This window comes from Typopeltis vanoorti, chromosome 1 (assembly GCF_054136105.1).
Source record: "Typopeltis vanoorti isolate ZY-2024b chromosome 1, IOZ_Tvanoo_1.0, whole genome shotgun sequence".
Classification (NCBI taxonomy): Eukaryota; Metazoa; Arthropoda; class Arachnida; order Uropygi; family Thelyphonidae; genus Typopeltis; species Typopeltis vanoorti.
Genome location: NC_143549.1, coordinates 81814252 through 81841341, shown reverse-complemented (window position 1 = coordinate 81841341; position 27090 = coordinate 81814252). Strand labels below are relative to the sequence as shown.

At 34.5% G+C, this 27090-nt stretch overlaps 1 protein-coding gene across 2 annotated transcripts; it reads left to right on the top strand.

Annotated features, from left to right (window-relative positions):
* On the top strand, nt 1–25907 carry LOC150110138 (uncharacterized). 2 transcript variants are annotated; one of them, XM_090391698.1, is made up of 6 exons: nt 1–2090; nt 14230–14493; nt 19690–19881; nt 24498–24842; nt 25148–25312; nt 25415–25907. In XM_090391698.1, exons 1-6 carry the CDS (start codon nt 200–202, stop codon nt 25624–25626), a joined length of 3069 nt encoding a protein of 1022 aa, XP_090247824.1. In that variant the 5' UTR covers nt 1–199; the 3' UTR covers nt 25627–25907. The 2 variants fall into 2 exon arrangements, with proteins under 2 accessions (XP_090247824.1, XP_090247833.1); XM_090391707.1 differs by lacking the exon at nt 19690–19881.
* The last annotated feature ends 1183 nt before the right edge of the window (nt 25908–27090 follow it).

Below are 27090 nucleotides of genomic sequence, written 5' to 3'. Positions count from 1 at the left end.
TTTATTTCAGTGCGACTTCAAGAAAGAGTATTTTAGAGTTGTGACCACGTTTAGCACGATTTAGTTTGATTTTAAAACGATTACTTATGTGCATTTCGTTAGGATAGAGAGAAGAAAAAATTGCATTTGTTATCGAATCTACAACTTTAAGGAATACGGCAAACCGACGAGTACGGGTGTGCGTGAATGTGTTACGACGATGATCGGGAAACTTAAAGTTCCTTTTTTTCTGTTCGTGACTTGTGTTCTTGCGAGGATTTCAGGTATAACTTCTGACAACATTTCCTGTGATTGTACTATGTTTATGTCTGGAATAGAAGCAAATGCGCGTCGATCAGAGTGTGGGTTTGGACATGTACTTGATACTTTAAGACTGTGCGTGGAACAAAATTATAAAATACAGAAATTTGAGAATCGTTTGACTTTTCTCGAATCTCGGATAAAATTTCTGGAACAAAAACTGAAGACTAGTATATCTTTAACTACGGTAGAGGATTTTCAAGAATCCTCGCAAAATGATGCGGGCAAAGATATTTCGACTCAAAATGAAAGCGAAGAATTAAAACGAAACATCTCATCACTCATAGAGAAAGTTTCAGAGGAAAACTTGATTGTTAGGAATTTGAGTGTAAAAGTTGAAGAATTACGTGAAAAAAACGATGACTTTAATAGAGAACTGGAGAAAGAGAAAAGGGTCAGAAGATCATTGGAAGTTCAGATGATGAATGTAGAAGAAGGACTCAATAACACCAAGTTTTGGGTACCAGTGATGGCAGAGGTGACTGAAAAAGTGACCAAATTAGAAGACAACATTAGCAAGATATCGAACGGCGAAGACAAAGTTGAACGACTTACGGAGGTATTGGAAGATATTCAGGTGAAATTTGCAGAATTCGATATGTTAAATAAGACTCAGTTGGAAACACAAATGAAGACGTTGGAATACCAAATAGATCAAACCAATGAAAAGGAGTCAATATTAAGAGAAAAATTAAGAAATGTAGAAAATGCTACCACTATTCTTTCTCAAGTTTTTGACAATCATCTTTCTGAAAAGATTGAACAACTAGAGTATAACTTAACAGACCTACAACTAAAAGGGGATATTGTAAGGATTCTTGCTGAACAAATGCAGAATTTAAATTCCAGTCTAAAAGAAACGACGATTGATTTAAGAACAGCTGTAGAAGAATTGCAAAATGAGGAAATCAAAGTAAACAAAAGTCTATACGAAGTGAACCAAGAGCTGATTAATTTCAGTGAAGTATGGGCAAACAATTCAATTACAATGAGCAACAACATACAAGCACTTCTGTCTGATGATGCTGAAATGCAAGGAAAAATGGATCAGATGTTTATAGAGTGGGATTTTGTCACGAAGAGAGTCGAAGAAATGGAGTCCACCTTGAACAACACTGCCACAATCGCAGATTTGCAGTTGTTTTCCAAGAATCTGGAAGCTTTAGGTAACGATACGATTGGTCACGTGTTAGGGGAACTTTATGAAAACCTAACAGAGTCCCTCACCTTTCAGTCAACAGAACTTCGATCGCTAAAGAAAACAACTCATTCTTTGAAAGAAAGTATCGAAGCAGTTTATTCAGACATAAGCAATGGCCAAGAAGAAAGCAATGATTTGAAGAATTCAATTAGCAAAGTCAATGACTATATGAAACAATTTAAGGAGGAAGTATTGCATAATAAGAGTGAAGAAATAATTTCCTTAAAAACAAAATTGGAAATCGTAATGAAAACTGTTGATTGGCTCAAAAACAACGACTCTGAATATTTACGGAAAGAAATAAAAGAGATCCAGTTGCATCAATTAGAGACAAATAAAACACTGAATGAGGTAGTGAGCACTGTAGAGAATTTCGTTGCTAGCGTGAATGAGATGAATCATTCCCTAATGGAAGAAATTACGTTTAATAAATTTGGAGTTAATGAAATGAAGAAATTAAAAGAAAGAGAGGATGAAGAAGACGAAGACAGTTTAACTTATTCTCTCATCACAGATCCACCCTCGGGAAGTACAGAAAATTCATCGATTTTGTTAAAAATGTATGAATTTGAAGATGATCTGGATGAAGGTAAGATATATAAATAATAAGAGTAATAATTTTTTTTAAAATTTCATTATGTCTCAGATAAATTACATATATAGATACAATAATAATTATATACACACGTATATATATAATATTTATAATTCTTCACATGAATAACAGATACTTGCACGTTAATAATATTTTTTAAATAATAATAACAACAATAATAATAATAATTTTTAATAAATAATATTTTTATTCATTGTTAGAATATTTACACATATATGTAAAATAGTTATCTTGTGTATAATTTAAAAATTTTTTCTACATTGGATTATGCATTTACCACACATGTTCTAATATTAACAGTGATGATTATACAGGTTTTTTTGTGAATAACTAATATAATAGTAATAATTTGGGAGGCATTTCTGATTTTTTCCTCGAAGCTTTGCAGAGCTTATCTGAGGAAGATAATAGATGGCGGTGGTTTTGTGGTTATGTTTCTATACTGGTCGCAAGCCAGGTGTTGATTTTACTGTTTGTTGGTACGTGCTTGGAAGGCTTCAACTGCTATTACACAGTTTAACTTTTTTTTTGCGAGTAGCGTTGGATTTGGACATGGTGGGTTTGTTTGTGTCCTTGTAGTGGTGTTTTTTGAGAGGTGTTGTCATAGGTGTGTTAGGTGTGTGTATGTGTGTGTTTATATAGCTGAAACAGACGCTATATAAATATTATATTATACTTCTATAGTTCTCCCACCGATTAGAAATCCCTCGACACTTCTGCGCATGTCAGAAAAAGGAGAATCCATTCCGATTATAGGGTAATCAATCCGTATCGTGGGATGAGTTGTTTATTATTACACGTCGGAAAATTAACTTCTCTTTTATGATTATTGTAGTTAACTATGTTGCTTGTATAACAGTTGGAAAAATTTACCTATAAAGCACGTGATTTCGCGTGTTGGCGACCAATTCGTACATATTTCATCTTTCTCCCGTTTAGCATGAATCGACTATTCTTGGCAGGACTCCAACCAGGGACTTACAAACTGTGGGCGAACTATACGTACCTGAAATGATAAATTTTGCTGACATTGCCGTAGTGATTGTTATACTTATATGTTATGTAGTTTACTGACTGTGGTCTTGTTATCTGATATGTTGTTCTGGTTACTCTATAGGTTGGGCTGTAGTGATTTTAACATGACTGTTTAGTAGCATAAGTGTTTCATCTTAAATATTTTGTGTTTTGTTCGTGCTGCCTGAATAAGTGTGGGTTGTTCCCAGAATATCAGTTTTACCATTTTATCTCGAAACCATTCTAACCAGTTAAGTCTTTAGACTTCTCAGAATGCATATGATGTGATTGCGTATCTTAACATATTTTCACATGATGCTTTATAGATTAGTATTTTTATGTGGGTTGGGGCAATGTCTTTTAATCGGTATAGTTTGCTTGCTATTATCCTAAGCTTGGTATGTAGGTAGTTTATATGGCTATTCCAACTTTGATCAGCATCGAAGTGAAGTCCTAGATAGCGTGTTGTTTTCACCTTTGTGATGGTTTTGATTTTAGGTTCTGCACTTTGTGTATAGGAGGATGATTGTCAGTTAGTGAGATATTTAGTTTACATGGGCAGGGTTTGGTTTTTTTTTTTTTAATATTATTAGCTTTGTTTTCCCAGGGTTTAAAAATATGCCGTTTTCGGATAACCAGTTAGTGATTTGACTGATATCGTGCTGCATATTTGTGTAAGCGATATTTGGGTTGTTGTGAATGGATACTATGGCCATGTCATCTGTGTTGTTACTTAGTTATCTGAAAACCAACCGAAGAGCAATATAAATATTTACTTGTTTCCATGTTCTTTCCTAATTAATAATAAAAATAATAAATAAATAAATAAATAATAATAATAATAACAATACTTTTTCTTTTCAAAGTTTGAGAAAGAGTATTTATACAAACAAATTTCAATGTTTGTTTATAAGGATTACTTGTAGATGAGTGAGGAAAGTTAATCCCACCTACTTCGAAGCTTGGGTTAGCTTTTATGAAGAGAGTGGGATTTCGCCTTCACTATTTCTGTTGTTGCTAATGTTTATGTATGGGATGTAGGCATTGGATGCTAGTGTTTTATGATGTGTAAATTAGTGTTAATGGGTTCTTAACTTTGTTGGTATATTTTCCAGAGTTCGCTTTTTAATGTTCTGTAGTTGTCTACGTATTTTCAATTTCTTGGTAGGTTGTTGAGTTGCGTGGGTATCTGATGTGATCTCACAAAAGAACTGTATGCGTTGTTGAAGGGTGTGGGGATGTAGAGAGTTATTGTAGGTCGTGTTATACGATATGGGTCTCTGTTTCGATAGGTGATGTTGAAGTAATTCCTTGTTAATGTCATGTATAGTGTTTCAGGTTTTAATATAATTTATTTATTTATTTATTTTTTATTATTATTTCTCAGATAAATTACATACATTGTATGAGCACAATTATGCATAAGAAATACTTTCTTGTACATAAAGTTTTTTTAAATAATCATAATAACAATAACTGTTTACAACGTATATTATTATAATATTCATAATGATGATTATTACAGATGTTTCTTTGCAATTTTACACTCTATATATATACAATTTCAATGGATATAATCACTCTACATTGCATACTTTTGTTACGGTTATTACATACATTACATACATTTGATTACATATGATACATACATTATATACATTGGTTTACATGTGATACGTACATTACATGCATTTCGTTACATACGATACATCTTGGACGAGAACTAATTTCTCTACTTTCATCCTCGAAGCTTATATGTAAGCTTATCTGAGGATGACACCAGTTGGTTATTATTTATTGTTTTTTTTTGCTGTGTTGGGAAGCTGCTAAATCGATGATTGAGAAATTCGCGCGCGAGCGCACACACACACACACACACAGATGCACGGACGCACGGACGCACGCACGCACACACGCACACACCTACCCACCCACACACACACACACACACACACACACACACACACACACACACACACACACACACACACACATACACACAAACACACACACACACACACACACACACACACACACACACACACACACACACACACACACACACACACACACACACACACACACACACACACACACACACACACAATAACTTGGAATGTATTGATGCGTCGCTGAACTGGAAGATTGAACGAATATATTGTGTTTCATTAAGTTTGTATGGTATTTTAAGTGCGTATTTCTTGTTCATAGTATGTCCTTAGAGCTCTATTCAGGCTATTGTAGTTTGTAAGGTTTCTGTGTTCAAAAGGTAATTTGTTTATCATGTCTGGGATGTAGAAGTTTCTCGTGGCCTTTCCGTAGTGATTACTGTATTTATATGTGATATAATTGGTTGTCTGAGGTCTTGTTATACGGTATGTATTTCTGATTGTCATGTAGTTGGCATCGAAATAATGCTTTAGCAAAGCTGCCTAGTGACATAAATGTTTTACTGTCGGTATTTTGTGTTCTAACATTGCTATGTATATAAGATCGTTATTTTCTCTTTGTTCCCAAAAATCAGTTTTATCATTTTCTACTGTAGCAATATTAATCTATTTAATTTGTAGGGTGCACAGAAAGCATATGTTGTTATAGCGTATCTTAGTATATTTTGGCATAGTGCTTTGTATGTTAGTGTTTTTAGGCGTATGGGAACTACGTCTTTTAACCTGTAGAGTTTGCCACTTATTTTTCGGAGTTTGTTGTGTAGATGGTTTATGTGGCTATCCCAGTTCATATCTGCATCAAAGTAAATTCCTAGGTATCGTACTGTTTCAACCTGAGATTGTAGTGGTTTTGCTGTAGTGTGTTTTTTATGTTGGAAAGTGGATGTAGGATTGTTATATATTTGTTATCAACTGGTCGAGTCAGTGGATTTCTCAATATCATTAATTTTGTCTTTTCTGAGTATAGGTGTATGGAGTTTTACGTGAGCCAGTCTATGATCAGATTTATGTCATGTTGCATATTTGTTTGGGCTATGCTTGCGTTATTGTGGATGGATATTATTGCTGTATCGTCTGCGTATTGGAATATCTTATCTTTGAGTGGTAGCTGATTAATATCGTGCGTGTAAATGTTGAATATAGTTGGGGAGAGTAGAGCTCCCTGTGGTACTCCACAGGTTACTGGTATCTCTCTGCTTCGGTTTGAACCGATAGGTGTGATATCCTTTCTATTTTGAAGGCAGTTTGTAAACCACCTGTGAAGAGGCCCGTCTATTTCAACATGCCTCAGCTTTTCTAATAAGGTTTGTTGTGTGAGTGTATCGAATGCTTTAGTTAGATCAATAAAGACTACCATGGCAATTTTGTTTTTGTCTAAGGCAGTATTAATTGCGTCTGTAAAGTCTTCCAAGAGAGATGTTGTTCCCTTATTTTTCTGAAAACTATATTGTGTTTTGAGGACAATATGAAAGGCCTCTGTGTATACTGCGAGTTTCTTCAGTATGATCCGCTCCATAATTTGATTGATAATTGGTAATGTTGCTATGGGTCTGTAATTTCTGATTAAATTTCTTTTTCCATGTTTGTATGTGGATGTGATTATGGCAGTCTTTAGCATACTTGGTATCTGTCCTGTTTTAAATATTTTATTTATTTATTTTAGTAGGATAGGATTTAAACTAGGTGCATGTTGCATTATATTTTTAGGTCTTATACCATCAATTCCTTGGCCTTTGTTTGGTTTGATTTGATGTATTGCAGAGAGAAGTTCTGCTTCTTTTATGGTTGGAACCATAATGTCTGTTTTGATTATGGTCTACGTGGAGGGTCACGTTTTGTGATTGTGGGCATATTTCTGTGCAGTTCTTGAATGGAGTCTGCAAAGTATTGGTTAAAGTCATTTTCTAGTTGTTGGATAGGTTTTGCGTCTTTCATGAAACTGTATTTTATGGTTTCGGAGGCGGTGGTGTTCCGAACACAATGTAACATCTCTTTGATCAGATGCCAGGTTTGTTTCGTGTTGTTTTTTGCAGAGGTTAGTTTGTCTCTGTAGTAGCTTCTTTATGCATTTCTGATTTGTGTTGTAAGACGATTCCTTGTTATCGTATATTTAGTTTTTAAAGCTGTGTTATTTGGATATCGCTTTAATTCTTTCCATAAAGCGTCCTTTCTATGTATTTCTAGGATTAAGTTTTGTGTTATCCAAGGATTTTGTGTTGTTTTTGAACGAATTCTGACTTTCTTTGTAGCTTTCTTATATATTTCCTCCAGTGTGAGTTTAATGTTGTTGTATAAGATATCTGCTGAATCTGATGCCAGGTATTCCCAGTCTGTTTTTTCTTATTTCGTGGTTGACTATTGCTTCGACTATTATTGTTTTCTGTCGCTTTTCTTCTGTGGGACATTGCATGGATATTGTCTTGGTGTGCAGGTTTAGAGCAGTGAAGTAATGGTCTGCTACTTTGCACTTTATGACTGATGCAGTGTAACTGTTCGGTGGTGCACGGACGTTTATATGATCTAGACAGGAGGCAGTAATAGTATTTCCGAATATTTCTTCTCTAGTACATGATGTTATTGTTGGTATTAGATTATACATGGATAGCGTGTCAAGGTATTGTACAATGTTGTTCTGGTTTTCGTTTGCAATATTTATGTTTATGTCGTCAATTATCATTAGGTATTCGGTTGAGCATATTTCTTGGCGTGAAAGCCAGCAATTGAGTTCGTGCAAGAATTTTATCATGTTTAGGTTTGGTGGCCTGTAAATAGCATTTAGTATTTAGCAATAATAATAATAATAATAATAATAATAATAATAATAATAATAATAATAATAATAATAATAATAATAATAATGAAATATTTATGTACACTATCAGACTTTAATAGCTCTCAGATATTATTGGCAATATAATCAAAATAATAATAATCAAAATCGTAATAATAATCAAAATGCTGCTAACAACAGGTAAAACTGTCTTTCAGAATTATCCTGGATCTTGGTATTACGTCTGTCATTTGCAGTGGTTAATAGGACTAGTTTTACTATCTACAGAAATTCAATTTCCAAGAGGTGGAAGTATCAATAATTTCATTTGCAACAACTTGTTTTGACTGAAAAATACGAAGGAATTTCTCGTCCTTAAACTGCTTATGTAGCTAAGTAAATATATATACATATATATATATATATATATTTCTCTTCGGTTGGTTTTCAGCTAACTAAGTAACAACACAGCGATTTTTTATTTATCTTGCTCAATAATAATAATATTATTGAGCAAGATAAATAAATATCTTTCGGATTGTTTATTTAAGACAAGCAAAGTTCAAAAACGGATGCAGTGAGTCTTATGCAAAAGTAGTTGCATAACACTCACTGCATTTTAATGATATTTTTGTGTTTGAAAGTATTTTAAATTCATTCCATCGTCGACTGTAAAACCGATGCCTAAATGGTGACTTCGAATAATAAGTATTTGTTTTTTCAATGATTAAACATATCGGTCTCAACAGTGGGTTTAATTAAACATGATATTACCTTCTTCTTATTACTTAGTCATTTTCATTATCACCAAGGCACAGTATTTTCAAATCCCGAAACCAGAACACAGAGAATTCGAAAGGCGCATAATATAACATCACGTATGACGTAAGGTGATCGTCATGTATAACGCTCTTACAAAATTACATCAGCTTTAAGAATACATGTGTGTGACTGTAAAAGCAATAAATAGAAAGACTGTTTTATGCAATAATTGCATTTTTTTCTTTCTTTGCTGGAAAGTGCGGTGTATAATGAACAGTGCATGACAGGAGAAGACCAGATCTAAATTAGTAGATTGGGATAGCGGTGGATTCATAGATATGTATGACGTTTTATTATCTCTTATTATTATCTTTATTATTTATTTATTTATATTTATTAACAATAAATTTATTAACAATAAGCCTTATTAGTCATCCAAGCAAAATCCTGTTAAAAATATTATTGTCAAGAATCGAAAAGAAAATGGAAAGCAGACTATCAGATGAACAAGCGGGTTTCCGGAAGTCCAGAAGTACAATCAACCATATTTTTACAATACACATACTAGGTGAAAAATACATAGAACATAACACAATAATCTGTCATAACTTTTTAGACCTTCAAAAACCTTTTGGATCAATATGGCACGAGGCATTATGGAAAATTTTAGAACATTATGGTATTGACAACAAAATCATTAGGATTATTAAATCTCTTTATTCCTCATCTGATATGAGAATTGAAATTAAAAATTACAGCAGTGAACCGTTCCGGGCAGAACGGAGGTTTAGACAGGGATGCATCTTGTCCCCTCTCCTTTTTAATTGTTTTTTGGAATATGTCATAGATGAAGCTTCTTCATGAATATGACACTGGAATAGTAGTTGGCAGACTAAGAATAAATAACTTACGTTTTGCAGACGATATCTATCTTCTGGAAGAAAGTGAAGAAGAATTACAAGAGATAACCAGCCGTGTTTTCGGAACATTAAAAATATGGATTATACATAAAAATACAAAAAACAAAAACAATGATAACCTCAAAATCAAATATTGAACTCTTAAGGATACAAATTGGCAATAAACAAATTGAGAATGTAAACAAGTTTTTTTATCTAGGAAGCACATCGAGTCAAGATGGTCGCTCAAAAACCGACATTGAATACCGAATTGCTAAAGTAACCGTGGTTCTACAGAAGTAAGTTAAAACCGTTGTGGGGAGATAACAGAATAAGCAATCAGACTAAAACTAATTGACACCTTGGTGAATTCTGTCCTCTTGTATAGTTGTGTGGCCTGGACTTTATTGAGGGAAGATGAGAGGAGACTCCTGTCTTTCGAAATGAAAACTTACAGAAGACTTTTGAGAATTCCCTACACCGCTCACGAAACCAATGAAAATGTCCGAAAACGGATTGATCCAATAGACGAGAGAAAAAGGGAACATATTCTGACAGTCATCATAAGAAGACAGATGAAATGGTTCGGACATGTGGAGAGGACTAATGACATTCCAAAGCAAGCACTAGAAGGAATCGTTCCGTGATCAAGGGTTAGGGGCCGACCTCGATTAAAATTGACTGATAACATCAAAAAAAATGGACAAATTCCTCCCTTTCTCAACTGACATCAAGAATAAGAGACCGAGATGATTGGAGGAGGCTAACAAAGAATATCACCTGCCAGCCATGAGTGACCCAACGGTCCATTTAGGATTACAGGAGAGAAGAAGATTATCTCTTATTTTATTTATTTATTTCAATCACAAACATATAAATATTTAACATTCATAAATATTAAAGAATGATCACTAGATGAAGAAAGTCCACTCTGAATATGTTGACCCATGATTTTTTTATATATATTTTGATGAAAATTGGTGGTAGGAAAGATTTTTTTTTCGATTACTTGCATTTTTAGTGAACTGTTGTTCAACGAATTTTTTTCAGAAGAACTTCCTTTCGATGAATTATTTTTGGGTTAACTGTTCATTCGATTAGTTGTTTATGTAAATTGCCTTTCGATGAAATATCGTTCGATGATCTGCCTTTCAATGAATTGTTTTCGGTGAACTTTTGCATACCCAATGCACTAAAACAAACTTCCTCTCACCCCCACCCTCCCCCCCCCCCCAAAAAAAAAACAGCGCACATTGCATTAAAACGCATAGCACGGGAAGGTTTTGATTAAGTGAAGAAAGTATTTCCACTGCATGTTTCCTCACAAGACAACAAAATGGCGACATTATATGGACACACCAGCAGTTGCAAGCTGAAAGAGCAAAGACAAAAAGAGTCCTACATGATCCAGTTTCTGCAAACTTAAGATCATGTACCAACAGAAATTCATTGCCAGTTGGTAGAGGTGTACAGAGCTGACATCATATCCCACGTTTGGATTTGGTGTAATGCTTTTGTAAAGGAATAATTTAAACAAACTATTCCCTATTTCAGGGTTTCCAAACTGTGTTCCGCGAGACGTTCTCCTGGAATTTGTCATTTTAGTTTTCTAAGAATTTTTCATGAATAAATATTTCATAGTGGAAATATTCTGAGAAGAATAACATTCGTGAATATCTCGAAAAGCTCAGACCCAGAACGCCTAATAACATCCGTGTAGCAAATGTTAGTGACCAAGCCGTGTATTTTTAAACGTGGAAGTATTCATGAATTATTAATTTTCACACATCGAAACCTTTCAACATTTGGGAAAGGGAATACCGCTGTTTGTGTCCTGTCATAAAAATTGCCTGCAAGCCGATTACAGCAATAGGCGGCGTATTCGCTGTTCTCAAAACTGAAAGAAATAACATCTGTGTTGCAAATGTTATTGACCAATCAGCAAGGAAGTATAAAGAAAATGTTTCCACTAAAATTGAAGATCAAGGTAGTCTGTATCCGGTTCTCAAATCTAGTAATAGTGAATACTTTCTTCGCAAGTTGGTATTGTAGGGTGAAAGTTTCGAAACCGTAGTGCCGTGATTTTTTAAAAGTAATAGGCCTGCAGATTTAAATTTTAATATGAATAAGAGACAAGCGACTTTGTTTAGTTTTGCTATTAAGAAATCTCTTACTGAAGGTGTTTGTGACGCAACAGATAGTGAGTCATCCACCACCAGGCTACAAAGCGATCTCCAGGATGTACAAAAGGAGGGGAAAACTACCAGCACACAGGAGAAAACGTTTGCATTCACTCGTAAGTACTTATCATAATAGTATAAATTTTTGGTGATCAGAATGGGATATGTCAATGAAAAAGAAGTAAATATTTTTGCCATCAGTAAAAAAGAAAGATATTTAGGGATGTGCAATACGCTGTTGTATTTTCTTAAAGATACTTCATATTGAAATACCGATATCCTCCATGAAATTCATTTTTGCACTTAATGTAGAATAGGAATGGAATAAACTGAAACAAAGAGTTATGAATGCACACAATCTTGATAATTTGAAAATTAATTAGATAAATGTTATGGTTGCAAAGATGATTAAATTATATAAATTAATATATGGATGATCATTGTGTAATAAGACAGTGATACTGATTGATTATTGTAAAAATGATCATCCAAAACACACATACAGAGAGAGAGAGAGAGAGAATCTCATACTGCATATTGGTTTCTTCTGATCTTAGTGCTAATAATCAGCATACACACCTGCTGATGTAGGTTATTTTTAATTCTCACACCTGAATTAGTTTAGTATGAAGTTGTACTTTAAGGGTTATTTTCTCTAACAAATTAAAATAAGAAAAAGAAAAGAAAGGGCAGAAAGAAAACCTGTTCCGCAAACTCCAAACACATATTTTCCATTGCATTGTATTCGCTTTAGTATATATTGGGAATCTATAAATCCGACTATATTTCGAGTATCGGCTATAGCACACATATATAGAAATAATACTAATTAGGATTAAGAACGCCCCTTTCTTTGTCTATAACTCATCAGAAATGTGCTAAACTGCAGCTATAACGAATGGTGAAGATGGCTTCCTATCGGTTTTTTTTAGTGTTTTTAAAAAACTGCAGCCCAGTTCATTGGTGAAGGTAAAGTTGTGAGAGAATTTATAGTAATAATTATAATCGTTTCTGTTATTCAATGAGAAAGACTTCCTGCAAAGAAATATATACAGTATGGCGCAAAACAACCAGTATCGAATAACTACAACGATATATGTTATGGAGTAAACAGTTTATTAACAAAGAAATATGTGTTTACACATGATGATGATACGCACATCCACAACTATCGGTGGAATCTTGGTCGAATAAAGCATTAATGACGGTAGATTACGTGCTCGTAATGGGCACCTTGTCTTTCAAGACAGGTTTCGTAGCGCATGCGAAGGTTCTCTGTCATCTTGGAGAACAAGGGTTGGACATCTGCTGATATTTCGTGTAATTTTATCCCTTACTTCATCAAGTTTTGAAGGCAGGTCATTGTGGAATACCCATTCCTTCAACATACCTAAAAGGAGACATCAAGCGACATGAGATCAGGAAAACACAAAGGGCACGGAAATTCTGTGAACCTCGGAATGAGTAGTCTCTGATAAATAGGCTCTAGAACCACGTGATGTGTGAGAAGTTGCCCCCATCCTGATGGAATACCTTGCACGGAATGGAAGGGTTTTTTTTGCACGATACATCTTATGCAAATCCTGGATGAACGGAACAAACACATTCTTGCTGTCAATTGGTTTCCCTTGGACAAAGTCAGGTCTCGAGAAACCAAGAAACCTGTAGGTTCGTTTGTTTAGATGATCGCTTATATGGAAATGCGGTTCTTCCAAGAACCGTACATTATGGAGGAAGGACGAATCTTCATAGACATTGGTCAGCACACTTGCACACTATTCCCACTGTTTAGCTTAATCGGCTGCTGTTACACTAACGTACGAAAAGCACCCAGCTCCTTAAGAATTCTCTGTGATGCCGCCTCAGTATCCCAAATTTTACCATCGGTGTTGACTGCGTTTCGGATAATACTGTAACACTTGCTCCAGCATCCACCCTTGATTCTTATTTGTGTTAACCGCGGGTAATTAGGTAAAGGCCATTATCTAATGCGATAATTAGTGATGCCGTTTGCATTGCGGCAGAACACTCTGGGTATGTCGAAACCTCTTGGTTAAGGCAATGATAACACTATTCCTTGAGCCATGCTTACAGAAACGGCAAACTGCTCACAAACATATTCTTGGACAATTTGCTCTACCAACCTCTCTATGAACGAAAGTAATGCTCAACAATAAACGTCTTTTCTTCCAACGTCAACGCCATTACTACAGCCAAATATAATGGCGTAGACTCCACACGTGCGCTTCTATTAATGTGCATGCAGTCGGACGAGATATCTCATAGCGCGTATACTGAAAGGAGTGTCGAAGTTCAGTACTGTTTTTTTTTTTTTGCTCGCTATACCGTATTTCATAGATATATATTAAACAGTATCTTCGCTTCTGAAACTGCAACAACTATTTCTGCAAAGACAGATAATTTGAAACGAAAGTACATGCATATATTCTGAGTGAGAAAAAGCCACAAAAATGAAACAAATTAAAAGTAAGAAATCGACGTTTCTTTATATTAAGCATTAATATTTTTCTTTTTCAGTAACTGTCCTTCCAACTGAAGGGTTGTCCTGTCCCATGGTGAGTATGAGTGAACTTCAGAATGTGGTAGTATCTTATAGAGGAAGACCGGTGAATATCATCAACCCACCAACGCACATTCCTTCAGAGAATGAATTGGTGTTTCGGTGTGTACACATAGGCAAGTTTTTGATGAAAGGTACCAATAGGATATCTTGCCAAAATGGAAAATGGAGTGAATCTCCTCCTTCGTGTCAACCTCTTCGGGATGAGGCAGAAATAAAAGGTACACCCATTGTTCAAGAACATTTTCTTATATATTAGCAATTTTAGGATGTGTGTTTTTCAACAGAACACAAACATTAGTTAGAAATCTCTGTTTCTTCTGCTTTCTCCTCATCTTTCTATCCATTCCAGTATAGTGTACTCTATCAACAAGCTATCCTTTATAAGATATAAACGATATTATCAAACGTTTATTTAAAATTATCAGAATTTAATAATGTAGATATGAATTTAAGATTACTTCAAGGGCAAACTAGAAATTTCTTGCGAGGTAAATATGTAATATGATGTCGCCTGATGTTGCTATTATAAGCTTAAATAATAACGAAGGTGTTTCATATTTGGGAGTCAGTTGTCAATGACGTCACTTGTTTTCTGAATTTTGATCCCGCTTCACCGAGATTCCCCTCCGCCTGAACCATTAGAAAACTTGCATCAAGAAAAAGAAGAAATGTTTGAAAAATAATTTTCAAATAAAAAAATACTTATTTTCCAGAAGGCAATAATATTTATTTCTTGTTTCTCAATACACAAGCATCGTTGCTGTTTATAGACTAATTGCATGAGTCCTTCGCATGGAAACATCGAATCCTGTCCAGGATGCGAAAAAAACTTCGCATCCTAGTTGAAAAGACTTTATGAAGTCTTTTCAACTGAAGGTGAATTAGTTTGTTTCATAGGGATGTGACAGACAGCATTTTTCCTCTCGGATGCTTGGATTTTTCATTTTCCCTTCAGTTGTGGGCGCCAATGCATTTCCGATATATCCTCACTTTAGTGTGCACATTCTTTTTTCTATCGTTGCTTATGAAGGGTTACCGAGTACATTGCCCTCTTGAACATCTGAGCAACTTCACATCAGATAATTCTTCCCTTAATGACCTGAGGAACCCCATTGTTTATTTCACTAACGACAGGAACATGATTGACATTTTTTTCGTATATCGTATTATACATAACTGACATTGCCGATCTTATCATATTACCAAGAAATAACATATTCTAGTAAATATGAGTAGTTTAACAGTATATGGCTTCATGCGACAGTAGATGGTACTGCATCGAGTTTTTTGCTATGTTATATAAGTTAAGGTTTTTTCCGCTAGAGGGGAGCAAATAAAACATTTGTTACCATATTGGTTTTAAAATATAATAATAATAATAATAATAATAATAATAATAATAATAATAATAATAATAATAATAATAATAATAATATTATTATTATTATTATTATTATTATTATTATTATTATTATTATTATTATTATTATTATTATTATTATTATTATTATTATTATTATTATTATTATTATTATTATTATTATTGCTACCACTGCTTTTGTACATTATTTTAAGTGAAAAGATGATTCAGGATATGTTTATTATATCTTTTTTTTTTTTTTTTGAATTACTTCTTGCAAACCTCGTGCATCTATATAGTATTCATTTCTCGAACGCATGCGCTAATTCTCTTGACTGAGTTAAATCTTTTAGGAATTTAGAAATCTTTCTAAATATATCAGACATTGATAATCGATAGGTTAGCGACGATAATTATAAATATGTAGATAATCGAACAAAGATATATTTTTTAAATATACAGATACTCGTACTGAAGAGTGTAGTTCATAACTATATGATCATTTAGTGCAATTAAAATTGCAGTTCGCGCGGTTAGCCTAGCGCTTCGCAACCATATGCCTGGGGAAGGAGAGATTCGATTCCCGTCGAAGACGTGAGGAACTGGAGGTTCTTCCTCAGGCATAGCCAAGTTAGCCGGTCTTGGGCGCGGGCAGTAGGGTTTTTTCCGCCAGTTTATCTGGCGTTTTTCATCCCGCAAGCAGGCAAACCGGCCCCGTGAACATACGCTGCTGCAGTCAAACATATATCCCCCAGCGACAGGTCGGTTGGGAGTGGTACTAACAAGAAGTCGCATCTAAGTAACACTCGGACCCTGCAGAGGAAGCGGGAATAACGCGTAGTGAAAGAAGTGCAATTAAAATTGCATAATAGACATTATTATTTTAAATTTACTATTCATAAATAAATATATAAAAGAAATATGCACTATCTGAATTTTTTCTTCATTACAAGGGCTTATTTCTTACGCACGCACGCGCACACACACACACACACACACACACACACACACACACACAAACAATGTAATAAATCCCAAAACTAAATGCTATAAATTAAATCTTTATTAATCACTACTAATTTTGTATTTCTGTCAGAAGCGATGCATAATTGAAAGACGACAATATGACTTGGTTTAGTGGATTTGTATTTGAAAGAAAGAAAAGAAAAAAAAACTCTTACGATTACCATACTCAGTTGTCAACACCGCACGATCAAATAAACACACACGCAAACGCATAGAGAGTGTAGAGTTACCATTCTTCTGCTTTTCCATTTGATTCCATTTTTAGTGTTGAAGCAGGAAACATTTAAACCGTACATTTCAGACTTCATGGGATTGTAATCTTTGTGTTCAGGAATACTAATTCTTCCAAACGAAAGATGGATATAGGAATTATTAAGGAATTAGCAACACATATTCTGGGTAATATTTTAGAGACCACAGTCTCCACAAAGTCTCTCTCGTTGGATTCCTTGAACGAAGAGGACTTGAAAGTATAGGGTTATATATTTGGCGATGAAATAATTGAAAACTGTGTACTTTCCGAAATACACGATGGAACATGGCTGCAGGAAATGAATGAAGTTAATGGTAGAATGTGAGTTAAAACTCAGAAGACTTAGCCGGCCTGGTTGACCGAGGGGTTAGAATATCCACTCTCCAGCCAAGAGGCTGCGAGTTCAAATCCCGCTTAGGGCATGGATGTTTGTGACTGTCCTGCTAACCGATTACCATATGACCTTTGATGTGTTTGCACTATACAAATCAAACAAAACTCATCCTCAGAAGACATATTGCAAAAGGCTAAAATAGGATTACCTGATTATTGAAAGAACACACTGACAAGTTGCGATAAAGGTGTATCTCTTTATAAGCCCTAATATGGCGCTTTGTGCACAGATCTGATAATTGCGGTTCTTGAGAATAACGAAAAGATGAAGAATATTTAAAATATGAGTGGCCAAAATTATGGAACGGTGTGTGGAATACTCCGTTTTGAGAATGGACCTAGAAAATAGGTCATCACAGAAATTGGTTATAGGCCCTAACATGACAGAGGCTTAAGTAACTGATGTCTTTTGAAGACATAAACGTTACTGATGTTGAAGAAATGTTTCAGTGCGTCACTAATACGGAGAGTGGTGATTAAGGATGTGAGGATTTTTTTGTTGGAGAGTGGAATCGGTTGCCATATTCAGTTGTGAGTGATTGTCAGTGAATAAGTTCAAAGTGAAGTATGACATGAATCCAGAAAATGATCGAAAGGAAACTAGGTCTCTTTGGCCATATATGTAGAATGAACGATGAGAAGAAAATAAAAATGCTGCTGTTTGGGATGATTGAAGGAAAGAACAAAAAAGGAAGACCAAACAGAGAATGGGGGAGATGACATTATCAAATGGTGAGGAAACTCTATACACAAATTGGGAGTCATCTTGCACAAAATAGAATGCAATGGAAGAATCATATCAAGATGGCATCAGACACCTACGGGCATTGGACCAATGGTTGTCGATGATGATGATGATGATGATTAATAATAATTACTCTAGTTGGTAATTTATAGCTGCTGTTGAAGAAGATCACAATTTTACAGTGTTTGTACAATAACAATAAATCATATATATTTATAATTTTTGCTTTAATATATTTAAGTGCTGTCATTGTAATAAATTGATGTCTTTCTTTGTTTTGATTTTGGTTGAGGTGTATGTCTCAGCTTGTTTTTCGAAGCTTATCTGAGGATTATACCGGTTAGTTATTGTTCATTGGTTTGATTCCTGTGTTGCAAGTAGACTGATGTTTGATAGGTCTGATATTCACTACAGCCGTAGGATGAGAAATTTATTCACACACACACACACACACACACACACACACACACACACACACACACACACACACACACACACACACACACACACACACACACACACACACACACACGATAATTTTGAATGTCTTGACGCGTCACTGAAATGGAACGCCTGAACTAATATATTGTGTTTCATTAAGTTTGTAAGGTGTGTAAGGTGCGCGTTTCTTGTTCATAGTGTATGTCGTTAAGGCTCTTTTCAGGCTATTGTAGCTTGTATGGTTCCTGTATTCAAAAGGTAGTTTATTTAGCATGTCTGGATCTAGAAACTTCATATGGCCTTTCCGTAGTGATTATTATATTTATATATGATATAATTGGTTGTCTGAGGTCTTGTTATGCTTATGTATTAGTGGCTGTCGTCCTGTAGTTGGCATCGAAATCATATTTTAGCATAGCTGCATAGTGACATATGTATTTATATAAATAATAATAATAATAATAATAATAATAATAATAATAATAATAATAATAATAATAATAATAATAATAATAATAATCTAATTCCTGTTTTTCATATAGCAATTATCCTACCGATTACCATATGACCTTTGATGTGTTTGCACCATACAAATCAAATAAAACCCATCCACAGAAGACATATTGCAAAAGGCTAAAATAGGATTACCTGATTGTTGAAAGAACACACTGACAAGTTGCGATAAAGGTGTATCTCTTTATAAGCCTTGATATGGCGCTTTTGTGCACAGATCTAATACTTGGGGTTTCTTTAGTGACAAAGAGATGAAGAATATTTAATCATGAGTGCCCAAAATGATGGCACGATGTGTGTGTGTGTGTGTGTGAAATACTTCGTTTTGAGAATGGACTTCCTGTTTTTAATATAGTAATTTTATCCTGCATTACCATGTTTTATTTTATGAGTCATATTGACTTGTTTATTTTGTTAATATTTGTTTTTATTTTCTTCTAAGGAAAGAGGAAAGGTTCTTTTGGCTGCAATAATTCCAAAAGGATGAGGGGGGGGGTCTTATTTTCAAACCTGGCTTCTTAGTGAAATATAGTTTAAAACATGCTGTCAGTATAGGAATATACGTAATTTTTCATGTAATAGTGATAATAATATAATAGAAAAATTGTTTACTAAATGATCATTAACATGAAATACTAAATTAACTCAGTCTTTTACTAACTTACAAATTTCATTTGTTTCAGGTAATCTAAGAGACAAACCATGTCCATCTCCCAGTGGTCAATTCCCTCATCCCGAGGACTGCAATAAATTTTATAACTGCGGTGGCGGTCAATACTTCATAAGCATATGTCCTGGCAATCTTCATTTCAATCCTGCTACTAGAAACTGTGATTATCCCGAATTTGCAAATTGTCAGCCTTCTGTTAAAAAAGGTAAAGATTCCCATGTAACAGGTCAAAGCTATATAACTGAGAGGAGACCTCCATGTAGCCTTTAAAGGAATGCGGAGAACCGATCACGGCTTCTGACCTAATGTCCAATGCACAATGCACACCTTCTCGTGGTGCACCCTGTTAGGTATTTACCTGGATACTGAACGAACGAGGATCTGCTGGCAATTTCGGATTTAGCCGACCAAATTCTATTCTTATTGGCTTAAACCAAAATAAAAAATGGTGCTACAAAATGACAGAATTTCACATCCAGCTGGGGCGTCGCCCGGTTAAACAAGGACCCCCCGTTGTTTTTTCCAGGGAACCAGGGCAAACAGCGAAAAGTCAGCTACTGGAACAAATCTGAAAGCACACCCCCAACTCAACATCAACAGAGTTAAAGATCGGTACTATCAATATAAGAAGCCTGAATGGCAAAGAAATGGACGTAGCTGAGGAATTAGATAAGTACCAGATCGATATAATAGGGGTGACTGAAACAAAAAAGGCAAAAACAGGTGAGATCTTTCTGAGCAAAAACTACAAAATGTTATATTCGGGCAACGACAATCAGGGAAAAGAAGGAGTAGCCATAGTATTCAACACAAAATACGAGGCTAATCTTCTTGATTGGCAGGCAGTCTCAAGTAGAGTGATGTGGGCAAATATCAGAATGGGGAACTGGACAATGAGACTTATTTGTGCCTATGATCCCACAGAAGGTTCACCTAAGGTAGAAGTAGAGAAATTTTTTGATGCTTTAGAAAAAGCAACTGACACAATGAAAAAGGAAAAGTTAGTCCTTGTTGGGGATCTAAATAGCAGAGTAGGAAATGATTGTCAGACATACAAAAATATTTTGGAAACATTTGAATAAAAGAGAAAAGCTCGTAATAATGGCAAATATCTGTTGGATTTCTGCTCATGACATGGACTGGTTATTACTAACACTATGTTCCAACATAAAAATGTCCACAAATTCACATGGAGAGAAGAGGCAAGGAATAAGAAAATTCTCATTGACTATGGTATTGTTAATAGTGATGTTTTCTCCCTGATGCAGGACACCAGAGTGTACAGAGGATTTGAAATTGGAAGCGATCAATATTTAGTCTTGAGCAGGATAAAATGGAATTTCATATTGAAAACGAATAACATGTAAGAAAGTTTTAAAGCGAATAAAAGTTGAGAAGCTCTCAGATGTGAACTGTAGACTAAAATATACAAACATGATTGAAGAAAAAATGAAGGACTTTGAGAACAGAAACCAAACCCTGGAGATTCAGAAGCAATCCCTGAAGAAAAACATGATTGATTCAGCCAGAGAGGCATACGGGGAGGTTGTCTGCAAGGAAAGAAAAATTAGAACTCCATGGTGGACACAGGAAGTTAAAGAGGCAGTGAAGGAAAAGAAGAAAGCATATCAAAAGTTCCTGGCAAGTAAGTCAGCTTGTGTTGTTAGAGAATACAGAGACAAATGTAAGAAAGCTAAACTGTATAAAAGAAACAAACGTTATGGGAAGACTTTGGTAAGAACATAGAAAATAAATATCAAGAAGGTGGCAAAATATTCAATGTTGCATGATGGCAAGATTATTGAAGAAGCCCAGGAATTGAGGAAAGAGTGCTGTAAAAGGAATTAGAGATGATATTGGTGAAATCAAAACAGGAGAAAAAGATATCCTTGAAGTATGGAGTAATTACTTCGAAAAATTGCTAAATGAAACAAGCAGTGATGACAGCACAGTGGTAAAAAACACTGACCAGGCATGCAGTCAGGAATACATATCCATACTTGAAGTAAAAAAAGCCATCAAAGCCTGAAATGTAGAAAGGCAGCAGGAGTAAATGATATTCAACCAGAAATTCTCAAGTATGGTGGTATAAAAGTCTTGCAGTGGCTGCACTGAATAGCTCAGAAGGCCTGGACAGACGGACGAATTCCAGATGATTGGAGTAGAGCTCTCATAGTACCCATATACAAAAAAGTGAAATAAAACTGAATGTGAGAATTACAGAGGTATTTCCCTACTAAGTGTTCCTGGTAAGATTTATGCAAGTATACTTGAGAAATGGTTGAGAAGGATTTTGGAAGAGAAGCTTGGTGAGGAACAAGCTGGATCCAAGCCAAATAGAGGCTGTCAGGATCAGATATTCACTTCACGACAAATAGTTGAAAAGTCATGCAAATATAACAAAGAACTGTATTTAAGTTTTGTAGATCTGAAAAAGGTATGTGACAAGGTGCCAAGAGAAAAGCTATTCAAAATGCTACAGTTATACTGTGTCAATGGGGCATTATATCAAGCAATACTTAGTCTTTATTTGAGTTGAAAGTCAGCAATTAGAATTGAAGGAAGTACAGGAAGGTGGTTTAATGTTAAATCTGGTGTCAGACAAGGATGTACATTATCCTCTCTGTTATTCATCATCTATATGGATCACATTATGAAGGAAAGTGGTATTAAACCTGATATCAAAATTAGAGATGTTAATGTCAGCTCTTTGCTTTATGCAGATGATATTATACTTCTAAATAAATCCGCTACAAGTCTGCAAGATTCCCTGACTAAAGTGAATAACTGTTGTAATAGATATGGTATGAAAGTCAGCATTATAAAGACAAAGACAATGAAAATAGCTAGAAACATTGAAAATATCAAATTATCATAATTTGATATTTTATCAATAATTATCATAAAATATCATATTAAAAACGAGAACATTAGAAAAGAACTTGACATTGTCAGCATCCAGGAATGCGTTAGCAGAGCTAATCTCAGGTGGTATGGTCACTTAAACAGAATGGGCGAGGAAAGATTAGCAAAACAAGTGTTCTCTGCCAGTTTGGCAGGGAAAAAACCCAGAGGAAGACAAGATATAGGTGGATTGATATGGTAAAAAAGTGCCTTAGACAATAGAAATGTAAGCTCTGATAATGTTGGAGTCTTGACAAGTGGCAGACTGATTTGGAGGAAAATTGTAGATAGGAAGTTAGTAATGATATAATTTTGTATGTAGTACCATCATATCCTGTACACTCCTTGAGGGTATATATCAGGAAATTTATGATGATTATGATGATGACGATGATGAACATTTCCATGTCTTATAATGTTTACATAGTTTTTTTTCATATTAAGGTAAACCTTTATTCATTAGGACAATAAAAGACCAGACTTTTCATGTAAATCAATGGCATTACATTTCAAATACTATTGTACCATCCTTTCTGCATGACGAGCGCTTTCGTACTATCCAACGTTTTTTGTTCCTCCTATTATGGTTCCGAAATTGTCTTAAGCGTATACAAACATACATAAGTGTGTCCTGTAAGTGTCCTTAAAGTACACTTACAGGACACAAGCTGCTTTTCATATGCTTCCCTAAGTAGCCAAAAATTAATTTTTTTGGCTTCCTCATTTTGAAAAGAGAATTGGGCAACCAAACTTCCACATGTTAGTTATAGTCGTATAGAAAAATAACAATTAACTTAGAAAAAGAACATATGTATATCTTTTAAACAAAAAAATACTTAAAATGAAGAAGTACAATGTCTCTATGTTTGTGATGTACCACGTGATTCTGAAGCAGCAAGCTGCCTTAAACAAAGCTGTACATGAGTAAGTCCAAGAGATGTGCATTATTCGGTAATTTTTATGATTTTTTACTTGTGATGAAATAATATTTACAGTGTTTAACAAGTATAGCTATCATGTATTTTGAATTTTTGATTATTGCCTTCGTCTACAGTCCAACAGAAGTCAAATAAACAGGAGTTTACTTCAATTACAGATTCTGAAATTATTCAAGAATGCTTGCCGTGCCTATTTAGCTTTATGAAAATGGGAATATAGCGCTAGGCTCGTTGACGAAGACCGTTATAAGTTCGATTCTAGCCAATTTTAGAGGAACTGTTTCTATGCCTTTCTTCAGTAAGTTCTGAGTTAGTCGATTTTTGAATTAGGCAGGTAGGGTTTTCTTACCACAGCTCAAAAATTGTACTCTGAAACTTGCACTGTTTCAGACATAAGTGAATGCTGTTAGTCGTTTGCCCTACTCTCCTCCCTGAAAGTCTTGATCCACTAATACCTTGAGTTCAGCTATTGCTGGAGGCTGGAGGATGGAGACTGGTTCTCTGTTCTTCAGAAAATTAGTGAAGGCTAAATGGAGTTCGACGTACCCCATTTGCTAATAAAAGGCATTACAGGATTTATTTATTTGATAAAAATGCTTAAGTATAAAAAAAATACCAATGTTAATTGGTACTTTCCGTTTTGGAGGCATGTAACTAGAATGTTTTAAAAGATAAAACAAATAATATAACTAGAGATGCAATATCTTCGTTTATGCACCTTTGAGTTTCATTTTATTTTTTGATTTCTGTAGGAAGAGGTTCACCGAAAACTCACAAGTTCCAGTGTCGTACATAAATTAATATGCTATGGCAGGAGATCTCCAGTAATTTATTTTTGCATTGCTTTTTTTCTGAGAAGTATTTCTACTTTAATTTCAATTAAAATAGAAGGTAACACATTTAAATAAAATAAAAGAAAAAGAAAAATAGTAGATAACATATTTTTAAATCCATATTTTATTCATTTTATTTCTAACAGTTGATCAACCAAGCATTCCTCCTGCAATAGACTTCGATCCTTCTCCTTATAAACCGGATACATTACTTGCGGTTAGCGATGATGGCACCCTGGTGGTTTATCCAGGAACTGAATTCAATATGCTGTGCTTATATCCTAAAGAAAATGGCCAACCTGCCTGGACATTCAACAATACTGGAATACAACCCGCTGTTAAAAACTACTATCCATCATGGAAACCAGAGCCACCTGGTGAGAAACTCTTCAGATATCGAATCACCATACGGTCCGAAGAGGAAGATAGCGGAGATTATACTTGTGTGACCCCAACTCAAGAAAAAAATACAATTAGAGTTTTGGTCAAAGGTATAGAATTATGTTTCGTAATTTGGAAATCTCGAATAACAATTAAGTAGCTATTTTAAATGAAAAAATAATAATAATAACATGTCACGTATATGAACATTTAATGTTTTCATGCCGCGACTCCTTTATTCTAATACACACGTATAAATGTTTGAACCCATCCTATAAATAACTAGAAATCATCGAGAAATTAAAAGTAAAAATAAATTAGATGAAACTATAAATTAAATAGAAATATAACTGTTCTAGTTTAATATTTAAAATTCGTTCTTAAGAATTGCTGTCGTTTTTTCTTTTTTTTTCAGATACACGATGCCCACTCTTTACAGACTCAGAACACTCTTCATCAAACCTCCCTATTTCTTCATCAGTTACTTGCATCAATGAAGACCCAATGGGAGGAATGTTCAACTCTACATGTCTAGCGTCTGGAATCTGGTCACATGACTTCACAATTTGCAAAATGAAAGGTAATAACAGTTTACAAAATAATAATTTTAAAACTGATATGTTAGCATTAATCTGTAAAAGTTCTCGTGGATAAAATATAATGCAAACATGTTTCTTTCTAGATTGTTTAAGGCCAGACATCACACATCGGGATAATCTGCTACTGAAACCAAATAAGAAGATGTACAAATATAGCGAGAGCATCATATTTGAGTGTTCAGGAAAGCATCGTGTGACTGGAATTGCTAAAATCCGGTGCATGGGGAATAATAAATGGAGTAAATCACCATCTTTGTATCCCCGTTGTAACAAAATGCTCACTCGGCAAGAGTGAAAAGTGCTGCAACTCATTTCTGTACAGATAGTTATCCTCTACTGAAACAACCAAAATGAGCCTTGCTTATTTCGCTTGTTGCTAAGCAACACGAGAAGAGCGCAATAGGTTATTATTATTATTATCTCCTTAGTATTGTTGAGCACAGATTTCTAAATAAAAACATCTATCAGAGATATTGCTCAAAATATGATTGTTAATTGCAAAAAAAAAAAAAAAAAAAAAGTTTCGAAAAATGTTTAAGTTAAAAGTATGTTGTAATTAAATGTGCTTTCCTTGTCTTGACAAGAAAAAATTGTCCGTAAATTCACTATACTGATAAAGTGAATGTAAATTATAAACAATAAATTATTTTTATACCATTCTGATTTTTATTGTATATTTCTTTGTGATAATTACAGTTACATAAATCTGAATCCTTAATCTGAAATAAATTAAAGTTTTACAACTTACATGAAATATTCAAAAATCGTATGTGATTAAATTCCTTGTTTTTACTTAATCCGCAACGTTAAGCATGGTTCTTCATGAAATAAAAAATTCGAAATATCCTCCTATTCTCCTATGCAAGATTTAATTTTATAAATCTTGCATCTAGAGGAGAAGACTCGATGCGTTAAAGGAAATCGTAATTGTTGTTTTCATTTGATTTGAAAAATTAAGAACAAACATCCACGTAGTTTAAAAAATCAGAAAAGCAAATTTAAGACTACCAGATCTTAGCCCTTGAGCTAAGATCTGATGGAACTCATCCAATAAAGGCCGCATTTCATACACCCATTATTATATAGATTACACGATAATAAATATTTAAAATATATTTTACATCATTTGGTTATTTTTTTCCACGCTTTTCAATTTATTTTCATCTAACAGTTCTGTGGCATTTCTCTACTGTTGTCAATTAGTTGTGGTAAGTTTTCTGATTTTGTCCTAAGTCCAGGCGCTAACATATTAATAATTTATGCCAATCAGAAAGCAGCGCGTCTTATTCCTTGTGACATTCTCAATCATGCACGCGACTATTAACTGCACCGCTAGACTTTATAATGTCAAGCGGAGACCAGGCCGACAGTTCACAACGAAGCGCAGCTGCTACACGTCGATGGACTCGATATTGTTACGGAGTTGCACGAAAACTCTCCGCATGTTTTGTTGTCAACCATGTCAGAAGTGTATCCAATGGAAGAACGTGACAGATCACCTTGGTTAGATGAAAGCTTCCATAGATACAAAGGATACTTGGTGAAGAACATGGGAGACAGCAGATGCTCAGTAAGATTTTATAAGTTTCTTTGATTTAATTAGAATAATGTCTTAAACTTAGTGATAAAGATGACTTCCTTTCTGCTGGACACATCGATTGGTTTAGTGATATATTTACGTCCTCACGTAGTTTCGCTTAGATGACTTTACAAGTTGGACATCTTATTCTACTAAATGTCTTAAAGTCTAAATACTTTA